The sequence below is a fragment of the Apus apus genome, chromosome 1 (assembly GCF_020740795.1).
Source record: "Apus apus isolate bApuApu2 chromosome 1, bApuApu2.pri.cur, whole genome shotgun sequence".
Taxonomy (NCBI): domain Eukaryota; kingdom Metazoa; phylum Chordata; class Aves; order Apodiformes; family Apodidae; genus Apus; species Apus apus.
The window spans coordinates 132,449,004-132,463,676 of record NC_067282.1 but is presented as its reverse complement, the minus strand read 5'-3'; the positions used below and the strand labels follow the sequence as shown (position 1 = coordinate 132,463,676).

General features: G+C 37.5%; 1 protein-coding gene across 6 annotated transcripts in view; it reads left to right on the top strand.

The window, feature by feature from the left end:
- The window catches only part of TTLL1 (TTL family tubulin polyglutamylase complex subunit L1), a 31,323-nt gene extending 16,678 nt beyond the window's left edge, over positions 1-14,645 (top strand). For 5 of the 6 annotated variants that reach the window (XM_051621379.1, XM_051621394.1, XM_051621360.1 and 2 more), the window contains 8 exons: positions 117-325; positions 2,145-2,325; positions 4,042-4,176; positions 4,338-4,446; positions 8,817-8,960; positions 10,563-10,649; positions 11,834-11,997; positions 13,516-14,645. In XM_051621379.1, the coding sequence (XP_051477339.1) occupies positions 117-325; positions 2,145-2,325; positions 4,042-4,176; positions 4,338-4,446; positions 8,817-8,960; positions 10,563-10,649; positions 11,834-11,997; positions 13,516-13,645 (1,159 nt within the window). In that variant the 3' untranslated portion in view covers positions 13,646-14,645. The remainder of the gene's footprint in view (positions 1-116; positions 326-2,144; positions 2,326-4,041; positions 4,177-4,337; positions 4,447-8,816; positions 8,961-10,562; positions 10,650-11,833; positions 11,998-13,515) is intronic. The other variant, XM_051621403.1, reaches the window with a different exon arrangement.
- The last annotated feature ends 28 nt before the right edge of the window (positions 14,646-14,673 follow it).

The following is a 14,673-nucleotide window of genomic DNA, read 5'->3' as shown; positions in this document are numbered from 1 at the left end:
CCATGAAGAGAAGTGAGGTTGAGAGGAGATTAAGTGAATGTAACAAAAGATTTCAACTTTGTCCCCCTGAATTGTGTTAATGGGAGAGATAATTTGGTACCTGTTTTGGCTTTCAGGATGAGTGTACAAACAATCAGAAATGTTTTCAGTGTGGAAACTGGTTACCGCCTCTCTGATGACCAAATTGTCAATCATTTCCCAAACCACTATGAACTGACCAGAAAGGATTTGATGGTAAAGAATATCAAGCGATACAGGAAAGAACTTGAGAAAGAAGGAAGTCCTCTTGCAGAAAAGGATGAAAATGGGAAATATATTTATTTGGGTATGTGATTTTCACCTTCAGCATTAATCTTTTTCCCTATGTAGTCGGTAACCTGGAATTGAGCTAGCTTTTCTGTGCATAAAGTACTGAACCTTTGAAGTATTAGAATATTGCAGCAACTGCCTTGAAACCTTCATCCCTGTCAGTTAAAGAAACTGCACTTTACCCTAAAATTGATTGCTGCACTCTGGAAACCTAACAGTCTTCCCTCTCTCTGTCTTCTCCTCTGTTTTTCTCCCCTCAAATCTGCCATTAGAGCATAAGGAAACACCAGAATGGGGGAAGTGATAAAAACAGTAGTTGTGAATATTTCATATGAGATACTATATCTTCAAAGCTTTTCACAAACCTTGCTTTGAAAGACAACGGCTAATGTTTTACAAATTGAGAGAAACAGAGGAGATGCCACTCATTCAGGAACTTAGTTGAAATTAGAGACAAAGTAGGAGTAAAATATTGAACAATTTTGTTTCCCTGTCATATTACCATAGCACTAAGGCCCAGTTTTCCCATTTTTACTTGTTAATATTTAGCAATATTCAAGGAGCAGCACAAATCCAGTTTGTGTGCATGGTCGTTATGTTTAGACTTAGTTTTGTAAGTAGTAAGGTTCTTAAAGAAGACAACTTAAAAGTGCAGCATTAGCTGAAGAAACATTGAATGAAGTAATAACGGAATAATATTTTTTAAATGTAAGTGTACAGAGATACATTTGTAACTAGGCTTTTTATGGTTGGGGGGGTTTTGGAGGAGGGGTTGGTTGGTTGTTTTTTGTTGGTTTTGTTGTTGTTTTTTTAAATTATTTTGAAGAGGGAAAATTGTGGGATTAAGGTACTTTGCAGTAAGAGTAGGGGTTAAACCAAAGGGCTCTGGAATTTCATATGAGATGGGGTTGGAGTTTCTTTAATTATAAAGTGAAAAAACCTTATCTGAAAGTCTTACACTGGAGCGAAAACTGAAATATTTTTTTGCAGAAGGGTTCTGGGCAGAACTGAATGAACAAACTCCTCAGAGGAGAAATTTGGAGGAAGTTGGAGAAAAAGTAATGACTACTAGGAAATAAAATTTTAAACAAAGAAAAGCCCTAAAACCAAACTGGGAATAGATTAAGAACGAGGAGAGCAAAGTTGTTTTGAAGGTCAGAAAGCACTGGAACGAAACACAGATGGGGATATGTTGAGCTGATTTGCATCTTGAGAAAGTGAAATGAAAGCCCTTTTCATCCATGTAAGAGAGAAGCAGCTCTGTACGGATGGAAGTGAAGATAATCTAATAGCAAAAGGCGAGAAATGCTTTTCTTTAGGTGTCAGTGAGCATGGAACACTGAGTATGGGAGCAAATAAGAATGACTTCTGAGAGTTATGTGGAAATAAAAATTACCACATCCAAAGGGTAAGCAACATCAGCATTCACCTTTTTGCGTACGCAGAGGATGATAATGTGGTTAGCCAGATAGTAAAAGCTGAGATAGGAAACTGAGGAAGTTTGGTAAATTTAAGTTGCTTAAATTTAAGTGTGCGACACTCTAATTTCACAGCATACAAACAGAAGAACAAAATGTATTTATTTGAATTAAAATGTATTAATCTGAAGTTAGCAGTATGCAATATTTTGCAATTTTTTGCTTAAGTAATGCAAAAAAACCCCTAGAATTTAAATGAGATAAAAATCAATGTAATGTCTTAATGAAGGCAGAGTTTTCCAGACTGGAAAACTGAAAATGCAGACTATTTTTTTTTTTAAATCTATATTTGTAAATAGCTTTATCAGATATAGTGTCCTTAATTGTGCACTTTTCTTTTTTTTGTCCATAACTCAGATTTTGTTCCTGTTACTTTCATGCTTCCTGCTGATTATAACCTCTTTGTTGAAGAATTCAGAAAAAATCCCTCCAGCACTTGGATTATGAAACCTTGTGGCAAAGCTCAAGGAAAAGGAATATTTCTAATCAATAAACTCTCCCAAATAAAAAAATGGTCTCGAGACAGCAAAACATCTTCGTAAGTTTTTAAAACCCAAACCCTTTCTTGTACTTTCTGAAAGAAGGTGAACCCCTTCAACATGCTAATTGCTTGATGCATGGGAAAATTATTCCATTATTATTGCTTTGTCATTATATAGTTAGTTCTACGTTTAATCTCAGTTGTTATCTGACTTCCTCCTTCAAGCAGGTTTTAATATGATTTGTTTTGGTATGAGGTGGCACAAAGAACTGTTCAATTAACTATTCTTTTAAAAAATGCTTTCAGTGTTGCTGGGGAAAAAAATTGCAGAAAAATAAATTGTTCTGCTTCATAGTATTAAATAACAGGAAACAAAAGAAAAATATTTTCCTAAGCAATTTCCATAATTATTTTCTTTAGTAAGTATTATATCACTTTTAAAATTATTACAAAAGAAAAATGCATTTATGTGGAATAAATACATTATTTGTTTGGAGCACAAAATAATACACCTTATGTTGGTGATCTACTTCCAAATGGATGAAACAGGTTAGAGATATGTTTTTCTCTGACTAGTAAAGGTTTTGGTCACACAACTAATTTTATTTTTTTGGTTTTGCTATACAGAGACTGGTTGAATATCACTGGAGTTGTTGGGGTTTTTTGCCTGTTTGGCTTGGTGTCTGAGGAATGTCACAATCTGAAAGTTATCTTAGCTTTTCACAGTGGTTTGCAATTGCACACCAAGCATAAATACAAATATTCTAGGAGTATAAGACCTTGACTAATGAAGTTAATGTAATACATAGTCCTTGCTCGTCTGAACCATGCCAAGCTCTAAGTGCTCTCCAAGGAAAAGACCAGCTTGTAGAACTGCATTCTGAATGGCTCAGTCAGCTACCCTGTAAACTTCAAAACTGAGACTGTTTCGTAATTTTAATTTATTTTGGTATCTAATGCCTAATGCCAAGTGTCACGTCCTGCAAGGCGGGCACGGCTCCCTAGAGATGGGGGCCCAAATTAAATATCACGTCCCACAAAGTGTTACCCTTATGTGGTCAGAATAAGGTTAGAAACAGAGAGAGAGAGATGAAGAAAGAGGAGACAGGAAAGCTAACACCACCCTTGGATCCAGCAGTGATCTCAGCATGACACTGTGGTCCTTGGGTGGCAGGCGCGCGCCCCGAGCGTTTCAAGTCTGCCTCTTCCATGGCACCTGGCCCTGCCTCTCCTGGTGAGGCTCAGCCCACTTTGCACAGATTCAGTGTTGGATTCGGGAATGTTTTGGAAATGAGTCAGTGGGGCCCAGGTGATCACTTGCCGCCCCCCCCCTGCCCCAATCTAGGTTGACCAAGCAATGACCTTTATTTTTACACATGGCTCTTGAACAGGACAGTGGGCTTTGGCAAGGGGGCACTGTGCCTCCACGGGGCTCCTCTTGCTGGACACTGCTCCTGATCAGATAAGGACAGTGTCCAGTTTACCAGGGTGGTTACTGAATGAGGAGCTCTCCTTGCAAGAGCAAGGTCCAAGTGGCTTATTGAATGAGGATCCCACGCAAGATCAGTGTCCAGTTTGTGAGGGCAGCTGTTTTGATACAATTACTCCTTTTGGGACTCTACACCGAGTGTGTATTATTAACCATTACAACTTTATACACTGTCTTGATTTTAGTCAATCCAAAATTAACAACCTGCTTCTAAAGAAGAAAAAGACTTACCAGATTATAGTATTGCAATCATCACATTCTGAAACATGATTTGTGTTTTTCAGGTTTGTAGCTCAGTCTTCCAAAGAAGCCTATGTGATTTCTCTCTATATCAACAATCCATTACTTATTGGTGGAAAGAAGTTTGATCTTCGTCTGTATGTTTTAGTATCTACTTACCGTCCACTGAGATGTTACATGTAAGGTTGTATGTATTTCTATTTTATTTTCAGAGAATGTTTGAGGTAGTGAAAATAATGTTGTGCTTGTTGCACAAAGAAGTTTAACTTGTATGTGGGTACTCTTCTTTCCTTGTTTCTTATTGGTGTTTAACATATTTCAATTACTTTCTGCATTTAAGGTATAAACTTGGATTTTGCCGGTTTTGCACAGTAAAATATACACCAAGTACAAGTGAATTGGATAACATGTTTGTACATCTTACAAATGTTGCCATTCAGAAACATGGGGTAAGTGTACTGAGTTCTTATGTGCTTTTTTGTAGCAAGACTTTAAATTGTCTGAAAAACATGGAATATAAAGATCTTATTTGTCATATTCTTCATCATCTTGCAATGAAAATACTTCAACTTTAATTTACAAATAAATACATTTCAGAAGACTTCAGATCAAAAGTATGCAAGATAATGAGTTGCAGCTCTGTAATAGCCTGTGATATCTTCAGTATTGACTTGCAGTAGTTGAAAGCAGGGTTGATTTTTGTTTTCTTCAAGTCTCTTGTCATTTAAATGCTAATATACTCAGTTAGCAATTGATTCTGTGAGCATTGGAATTAATGAAGCCTGGTTCCTGTGGATTTGTGTTTTATATTGGCAGTTTAATATCGCCTTCCTGATCTCCTCTTCCCGCTCTCTCTCTCTCCCATGCAGTTAATTCACCTTTCCTATTTCCAGCACTTACTCATCACACAACTTTCCAGCTTCTTCCTATGTTTCACCCCCTGTCCCCACATACCTTCTCTGAGTAAGAAAGGGAATGTGCAGTTGCAAGCTTAGGAATAGATGTTTGCTGCCTGGCTAGCTGGTGGCTTCCTCCTGAATGGACAAAGATGGAGTTCTGTCCTGTTGACATTCATAAAACATGGAAACCTGATAGCTTTGACAGCACTTCCCTGTGTTGAATAAGGCTGAAATTCACCATTGGGAGGAAAGGCTAGTGGGTCAGGGGTTACAGGAACAGATAGGCATACACTTTTGCTGCCCTAGCCTTGTTTCTTCAGGGAATCCACTTGATGATTGCTTCTGTGTTTTTGGCGGATGTCAGTGATTTATAAAACATGCTTCTGTTACAGTAATTAAAACTCTATTGTCGCACTTCCTAATTCCATAGGTTTTATTTTAAAAGCATGGAAAATAAATGCGTATGTACACACATGCACACATACACTCATGCATACATACTCGTATGTGTATGCACATACACTCACGCAAGATTCACACAATGTATCTTAAATTGCAGCCTTGCTAAATGTGCCTTGTCTATTACTGTTTTGGAAGATGTGAAGCATAGCAGAGCTGTTTTTATCTAGATATTCCTGTAACAACAATGTAAACTATAAATATAATGGTGGTAGTTATAAACTAAAGTATCAAAATGTGGTATTTTTCAGTACTACATTTTCTTGCTCAGGTGCTGATTTGTAAAGGGGTTCAAACACATTATGGTTTGATAGGGCACACTGAGAATTAGCTGAGGTGAAAACAGATCCCATACAACTTAGAGCATAAATCATGGTTGTGCTGGCAGTAACAGTGAAGAAGTGAGGCCTGTAAAATGTTGCCTGTTGCATTACTATTCACCCTTTCATCTTGTCTACCAGTTAGTGAATGGCCTTCAAGATTTCTCCAAAATAAAAGTTAAACTGAAAGTAGTGGTGAGGTCACTTGGAGAGAAGAAAGTAGAACAGAAATAGGTATAGAAGTAGCAGCTTTAAAATGTGGAGTCATTACTAGAGTATTTGAAAAACATTTTATAAATTCTGAACCACTAATATCTGTTGAGTTTTGCAGAAAGAAGTGAGAGAGGTTTGATGTAAAGCCACTCTGTCCATCCTGTCTCTTCTGTTCTAAGTGTGTCTGCAAATTTGGAGGCACTGTACAGTTTTAGAAGAAGAAGAGCCTAATTTGAACTGTCAAGTCATTTATCAAAATTATGATGAGGTCTGGAAAAGCTCTGTAAGTCCTAGCTTACAGTCTAAGCCCTATGTGAACCATAGAGTTCCTGTGTGTTTGTGCCCTAAAAGCTCATGGGAAAACATTCCTATTTTGAAAAGTGTGCAAGTCACTATCAGGGAGAAGGAAAGGGTAAAATGTAGGAAGGAAGGTATGTCAGCATAGCAATTTTAATGATCATGCTGGAAAATACAGTTCTAAGTCATTATACACTGCATGTGTAATACCAACAAGACAATGGTAATTGTTCTACTTAATTATTTTCAGTTAGTGATCTTCTATGTAGCCTGCAATGTTCTACTTCGGTTTAGTATTTTTAATTAAACGGCTGTGATTGTGTAAAGCTCTACCCAGTTGCAATCTATTTTGATTTGAGTGCTTGTTCTGAAATGCAAAGAGGGTTGAAACTTTGATCTCTGTTCTCTTGCTGGAATTTGGTCTCAAGACATTTTTTCCATGCAGCAAGGCCTGAGAACCATGTTTCAAATCTTTATATTTGTACAGTCCAGTTTTGCAAATTCACTTGAGGGGGGAGCTGTAGAAAAAGCCTAAAAATAGATGAAGGCTTCTCTGACCTTATCTTAGAGGACAACAGATTTAATTCCTCTGAGAACTTTTCTGCTCTTTGCATTCTGTGTTTTATAATTTAGCAGGCATAGAATTATTAATTCTTACAAATACTTCAAGAAGAACCTTTGTAAAGGGACAGAGCATTTGTCCTGAGAGCTATTCAAGGGCTGAACATGTGTCTTTCCATCAGTAAGAACACTCTGTTTGCTCTTGTCTTTCTGTTTGAAGAGAATATAGTGCAGAGCCTTGATAGCTTCTGAAACAACAAATATAAAGCAACTTTTTTTCCTCTGTTCTATATTAGTAGCACTTAGTATTTTTTCTATATCAAAAGACTGAACTACTTGAAAAATTAACCTTTAAAACTAATTCAGGTGTCATTTCACTGTCTTGAATGTAACTGCTGTGAGTAACACCATTAAGAAGATACCATGACTGTGTTTGCTTTTGACAAACAGACAAGTTGCATTTTAAATTAATAAGCACAGACAAGCACTTTGAAGTGCTGCATTTTAAAACAGCTAACTACAGTGAAATTTAGCTATTGCTCAATTATTTCTCCCTTATCCCCAGAGAAGGAAAAAATTGGGGTTTTTTCTTTGACATTTTAATTTTATATTTCCAAATAATGAGCCATGTTTTACTATGAAACTGTCAAAGTACTAGTTGTTTTTTCCTTCTAAGAAAGATTTATTACTTGATTTGCAACGTGTGGCATAAACTTACATAGCTATAATACGAAGTTATTTATGTAGAGGGCAGTTCAAAGTAAAGCTGAAGTCTTCATAGAGCTGTAAAATAAGAGTAAAAGCAACTTGCTGAGTTTGTTTTTAGAGCACTACTTGTATGTAAGTTTAAGTGGGCTTTTTGTGTGAATGAAACAAACCAGCTGTAGAGCTTCAGAATCTTGAACTGAATAAACTCCTTAAATCTTTTTGTAAAGCATTTGACACTGTCTCCCACGGCATCCATGTAGATAAGCAGAGGAAGTGTGCTCTTGATTATCAGGTGGTGAGGTGGATCATGAACTGGTTGAAAGAAAGAAGTCAGGGGGTTGTGGTCAATGGGATAGGATCTAGTTTGAGGTCTGTGACTAGTGGAGTCCCTCAGGGGTCAGTACTGGGACCGGTGTTGTTTAATATTTTCATCAACAACTTGGATGAGGGAACAGAGTGTGCCCTCAGCAAGTTTGTTGGTGACACTGAACTGGGAGGAGTGGCTGACACACCAGAAGGCTGTGCTGCCATGCAGGGAGACCTGGACAGGCTGGAGAGTTGGGCAGGGAGAAGCTTGATGAAATTCAACATGGGCAAGTGTAGAGTCTTGCAGCTGGGGAAGAACAAGCCCATGCACCAGTACAGGTTGGGGGCCGACCTGCTGGAGAGCAGGGTAGGAGAAAGGGACCTGGGGGTCCTGGTGGACAGGAGGATGGCCATGAGCCAGCAGTGTGCCCTTGTGGCCAAGAAGGCCAATGGCATCCTGGGGTGCATTAGAAAGGGTGTGGTTAGTAGGTCAAGGGAGGTTCTCCTCCCCCTCTATTCTGTCTTGGTGAGGCCACATCTGGAATATTGTGTCCAGTTCTGGGCCCCTCAGTTCAGGAAGGACAGGGAACTGCTTGGAAGAGTCCAGCGCAGAGCCACAAGGATGATGAAAGGAGTGGAACATCTCCCTGATGAGGAAAGGCTGAGGGAGCTGGGTCTCTAGCTTGGAAAAGAGGAGACTGAGGGGTGACCTCATCAATGTTTATAAATACGTTAAGGGCGAGTGTCAAGAGGACAGAGCCAGGCTTTTTCCAGTGATGTCCAGTGATAGGACAAGGGGCAATAGATACAAACTGGAACATAGGAGGTTCCACATAAACATCAGAAAAAACTTCTTTACTGTGAGAGTGACAGAGCACTGGAACAGGCTGCCCAGAGAGGTTGTGGAGTCTCCTTCACTGGAGACATTCAAAACCCGCCTGGACACGTTCCTGTGTGATGTGCTCTGGGTGATCCTGCTCTGGCAGGAGGGTTGGACTGGATGATCTTCCGAGATCCCTTCCAACCCCTAAGATTCTGTGATTCTGTGATCTTCAGGATGATTACAATCATATCCATGGAGGCAAGTGGACAGTGAGTAACTTACGCCTGTATCTGGAGAGCACCCGTGGAAAAGAAGTCACAAACAAATTATTTGATGAGATTCACTGGATCATTGTGCAGTCACTGAAGGCTGTTGCGGTAAGTACCGTTCCTGGAATGTTGTCAGCAACAGCGTTACGGCTGCGGACTTCTCAGCTCAGGTGGGTGGGTGAGCTGTCTGTGCATAGTGAAGAAGGGAATTAATCTCTTTCCTTGAGGGCTCTGTGAACTGTTTAATATCACTTGATACTGCCCTTTGTGAGTAGTATTAAGCCCTGCCAAGGCGTGTGACGTCATTTCAGCAATAACAAATGTGTCAAAGAAAAAATAGCTCTGGAGGACAATTTATCAAGGAAAACATAAGGCAGACTTACATAACTTACTTTCACCTCTTTTATACATGAGTCACTTAGTGATAATGACCTCTTATTTAATTAAAAAAGTAGCAACCTGTTCTCAAGTGATTTTCTAGTGTTTGGGTAATATCCTGAGATTACATTAGAGAGCAGGTACCGCTCTATGGGTCAGCTGGGATAACTGAAGAGCTTACTGGTGCCAAGGACTGCCTTGTTTCCAAGTACATGGTCCTGTCATCTCTTTGGGTTGGTCCTGGCACTGTGGTGAGCTGAATCAGCTCATTCACCCAACTGACAATTACTGTCTTGCTTTATTGATGAGTTAGTATTCTGCCAGGGTAATAAGCTGAATCACATCAACAAAGGACCAGATGAACACCAGAATCGGCATGAGGAAGAGGGACAAGGTTATGAAGTGGGAATGGGGAAGCATGGCTCAACTCAGCCTCTGCTGTGCAATCAGATTTGAAACCAGATGTGAAAAGAAAAGGGATTTAATCCAGGTGTTAGAACCTGAGAAGAGAAAAAGTGTTGAGAAAATTTGGTGTGAAATATTTTGGTTCTCTGTCCTTCTGACAGTGTAAATGTAATGTGAGATGCTTCTTCCTCCTTCCTTCTTTCACTCCCTGAAGAACTGAAAAGCTTTCATGATTAGTCTAGGGGAAAACATCTCACTAAACTGTTATGAAGGTTTCTTTAAAAGATCTGATGAGATTTGCATAGAAGAAAAGTCTTGCCATGCATACTGCAGATGTTTAGCAGATGCTGGCAAAGTACATATTCTCTAGAGGATGTTCATCTAAGCATATCTTGGTCCTTGGTCTCTTGGCTTTCAGGATCATAGTTGACTTGAGCTAATTATAATTTTTAAATGTATCTGGTAATTGTTTGACCTCAGGTTTCTGCATAGTTATAGCAGCATAATAAAATAAATGTATTTGAGTAAATCTTCCTTTTCTGAAGTTTAAAGAATTCACAATTATGTGAAGCTGTGTTATATAAATTTTAAAGCTTCCTGATTTCTTATTGATGCATACAGGCTTTAAATGTTTACTACTTTTGCAAAATATGAAAACACTTTTATTTTTACGCTGGAAACATAATGGAAAATTAATGTAACTTAGTACTTGGCATTAATGCAATCATCATTACTGAAATATTTACTTACAGCTTGGAAAAAAAAGGCAATATTGAGCTTACTAGTTAGCAAGCTTATATTGAGTTATAACACTAAAAACTGTTGTATAAGACTGATAATGTAATTGCATGTGGTTCCTAGCAAAGCATGTAATCAACTTATTGAATTGTTTATCGTAATACATATTGTATTTATTTTTTGTTTTAGCCTGTAATGAATAATGATAAACACTGCTTTGAGTGTTATGGATATGACATTATCATTGATGACAAGCTTAAACCGTGGCTAATTGAGGTAAATTTACATAAAATACAGGGGAAAAAAAATCCTTCTCATTTCACAGAATAAAACTTCAGTAGATTTCAATGTAGTCTTTCCTATTTTGAAACAGTATTTTTGTTCCTCAGGTAAGTGCATTCAGAAAAATGTTGGAAAGTTAAGGAGGCCATGTGATGACTAAGACAGCATATGCTTTTGTTTCCTATTTGTTTGGTGTTTCTGTTTCTGGCTTTCTGTTTTATCTTATAAATCCAGTGCATCCATACAATTGGACTTCAGAAGCAGTCTGAATGTTAGCAGCCCTGTATTAGTAGCTGGAAAATTGCCATTGGCTTGATGAAGCATAATGTCAAACTTAAGTTTTAAATGCTCTCATGGCCTTACTGTTGCAGGTTAAGAGGAAAGAAAAGGGGCACACAAAGGATTACTGGGATATTTAGAAGGCTTTCCCCCCTCCCCCAATAAATTTTTCTTCAGTGTATTAACTTTGGATCTGTATCCTCAATGTAAATTTTATCCAGCCTTCCTTCTCAGTCTTCTCAAATTGAAAGTGAAATTTCAAAGGTAATTGTAGTTTATAAAAATAAATAAAACAATCTGTTTATTGTTCTGATACCACTTCTCCATAATAAATGTGGAACACAAGAGATATGCTAAATGAAGCTCGGTTTTATTTACAGCAAGATGCAATGTAGTTCTTTGAATAGACAGTACATATGTTTTTCTCCAGCTCACAATTGAACAATTGAGAACTCAGATAAGGAATATAAATAAAAGCTGCTTACCTAGAAGAAACCCACAGATTCCTGTATGTAACAGCTGTTAGAGTGAGCCAAGAAAATTGTAAGCACTGAAATATATGGGGTTTGTATCCACATAAACTTAGAAAATTCAATATTTTTTTAGAAAATTCTTTAGAAAATTAAAGAATTCTTGTCTGGTTAACCTTGGTGAATCTAGTCTCAACAAAAGTCTTCAAGCTGACACTAAGGACTCTTAGCAGTGTGGTGCTTTTGGTTTTTAAGTAAAAAGAAAAATGCCCAGTGGGGGGATTCCTTCCAGTGTCTGAGGAACTGAAAGATGTGCTTTGAGACGCTGAGTGCTAATTTCCCAAATAGTACCCATAGTCATCACACATGCAGTTTAGAGAACTATATACCACTCAAAAAATTGATGCTGACTTTTGTTTTCTTTTGTAGGTTAATGCTTCCCCTTCTCTTACTTCTAGTACTGCAAATGATCGCATCTTGAAGTATAATCTTATTAATGACACCCTTAACATTGCTGTGCCCAATGGGGAAATTCCGGACTGTAAATGGAATAAGTCTCCACCAAAAGAGGTTCTTGGCAATTATGAAGTCTTGTAAGTTTTATATAAATGCAAATGTTTTTCGGTCACCTCACCTTTTTAATGTGTAATATAGACCACAGAGATAAGCTGAACTTAATTTTGATGTGAAAAATGGACACAAGGTATGGCTTCATTTTTTTGGAGCTGCAGTAGCAGCCTTGGAAGTGGGAGTGCATTAAAGAAGAGTTGCCTCACCTCCTCTCTGGGGGCAATGTTGCTTATCTGATAAGCCCCTTCCTGCACCCTCTGATCTTCCAGCAGCTAGATTTTGAAGGATAGAGGCAAAGAGAGTATCTTCTACATGTATAGAACTTTAATTGTATTGAGTGTAATATATAGGTAGTAGTTGAATAGATATATAATATTTGATACAAGTTTTCTCTCAGTTCAAAGAACTGATGCCAGTTCACTCCTGTAGTTCATGGATGTAATAATAATGAGTTGTCAGATATTTTTTAAATTCCCCAATCTGTATTGCAAAGAGGGAAATGAAGGAGGCAGAGATCCTTATATTGGAGTGTTTGAAGGATTTATCTAGGATTTCTTAGTCTTATGCAGAGGAATATTGATTTAAATACCCTACTGATGATACAGTTTCTTATGTTTTGTGAGAAAATGTTCAGATAGGTTCTCTAGTAGGAGTGATACAATAGATAGATATTAAGATAGATAGATATTAAGAATGTTGTTATGTACACAGTTGATTCACTAGTTCTCACTGATTTTAAATACTTTCTATGTACTAGTAAAGACAGTTAAATATGTACATGTGGATGAATTGTGCATTAAACTTTAATGAATGTTATATACATAGTAGCTGCAAACACCTATACAGTAGTGTAACTAAGTATATATTATGACTGTTCTACAAAATATTATGCTATTATTCTTTTTTGATAGTTACACTTAGGCTCTTATAGCCTATTTCTGCTCAGAATGTGCGTAGCAGCTGAGAGGTGAGTGTATACTGAGGTTATCTGAGGCCATAAGGACTTAGATATTTAAAGAACTACTCAGTGAAGTGGTTACTGTTACAAAATACATGTCATCAGATGCATTTAATTTAAGCACAGTGTTGTTTGTCCACCTCATTCTTTCTCTACTCACTTTCTGATGCAACAGTGGAGTTTTTTAACACAGCAGCCAACAGTCAACTGTTTGAAGCAATAGCTTAAGACTATTAAAACTGTCAGCTCTCTGATGTTCCTGCTTAACCACAAACCTATATAGTGAGGAGAAATACAGAAGTACATGTGAAATTGCACAAGTGTAAAATTTCACAAACTCAGAAGTTTATCCAAAGCTGCCAGATTCTTTCAAAAAGTAGCTGAAGATAGTTCCCTTGGTCTGTATTTTAACATCATGTGGTAGTTTATTTCCTTGAATAATAGCTGCACATCAAACTATGCATATATAAACCTATGTGTAGAGCAGCTTGTATTAAACTTGGGTGGCAGAATACAGAGGACCCACTCTTGTTTGTGTAGTGAATAGCAGGACAAGGCATTGAACAGGTTATCTTCTTTTCAGATATGATGAAGAGATGGCACAAAGTGATGGGCCTGATCGCGACTTGCGAAGTCGTTCTGGGCAATCCACTGGAGTAAAAGGAAATCGTGCAAGAGATTCAGGGAAGCCTGTACTAACCACCTGGAAGTGAGAAGAGGTAAAACAGCTGCACTCTTGGTAGGCAGACGTCATGAAGAAAAATTAAGTTTTGTAACAGGTTCCCCTATTTTGCTGCGTTGCTTGTGGGGAATACTAAAAGAGGACAATACAGCCTCTGAAAGATGTGAAACGCTCTAAAACCAGGAGCTGTACTAGATATGCACTGACTTAATGATGATTACAATAATTTATGTAGTATGTATATATAAGTTTTATACATACTTTGTATAAACTAATATTCTGTCAGTAATGATTAAGAACTTTCTTTATAAAGATGACAACTCAATATCTGCATTCTCAAAGAAACCCCTTGCTGTTCTGGATATAATTTATTTCCTATAGTAACCTGCCCCATACTCCCTGTAACAAATGAGTTGTGGATTGTGTAAAAGGGTGTTAATATTGTCACAATGATGGTTCAGGTTCTTGTGGTAAAAGAAGAGTAGCTAGAAAAAGTAGCAGTACATGGAGTTGGGGCTGTTGTCAGTTAACACAGCTGATGATTTATAAACAGTATTAAGAAATTGAAAAGCAACTTTATATGCTGAAGGTCGAGTTTTTAAATTTCTTTTAAATGTTTTCAGCTGCTAATTCTTTAAAGGTAGAAAGTTTCATGGACTGTTTCAGATGGTATATTGATGCTTTATTTCAGTAGCCATTAATTTTTATTTCAAGATAATGCATGTCTGGAAAAACAGACAGAACAACTACAGACTGTAATAAATCTCATGGCCTGAAGCTGATGATAAATCCCTATTTGCACCAGAATCTCTTTGTGTATTTATGCATGTATATAAGTACAACATCTGTATATTTTTGTATATTTGGTGTACACTATAACAAAAATGTTGTTGGACATGGTAAGCTATTTCTGGTAGCTCTGATAACAAAAGTTGTGATGATTAGCTTACCAAAATTTGTAGAGCAAAAGTTAAAAATAAGTATTTCAGTCTTCTAACATCATAGCATATAAATAAACTAGTTGAGTTTGTCATTGGCTCTTGCTTCCACTTGCAATGT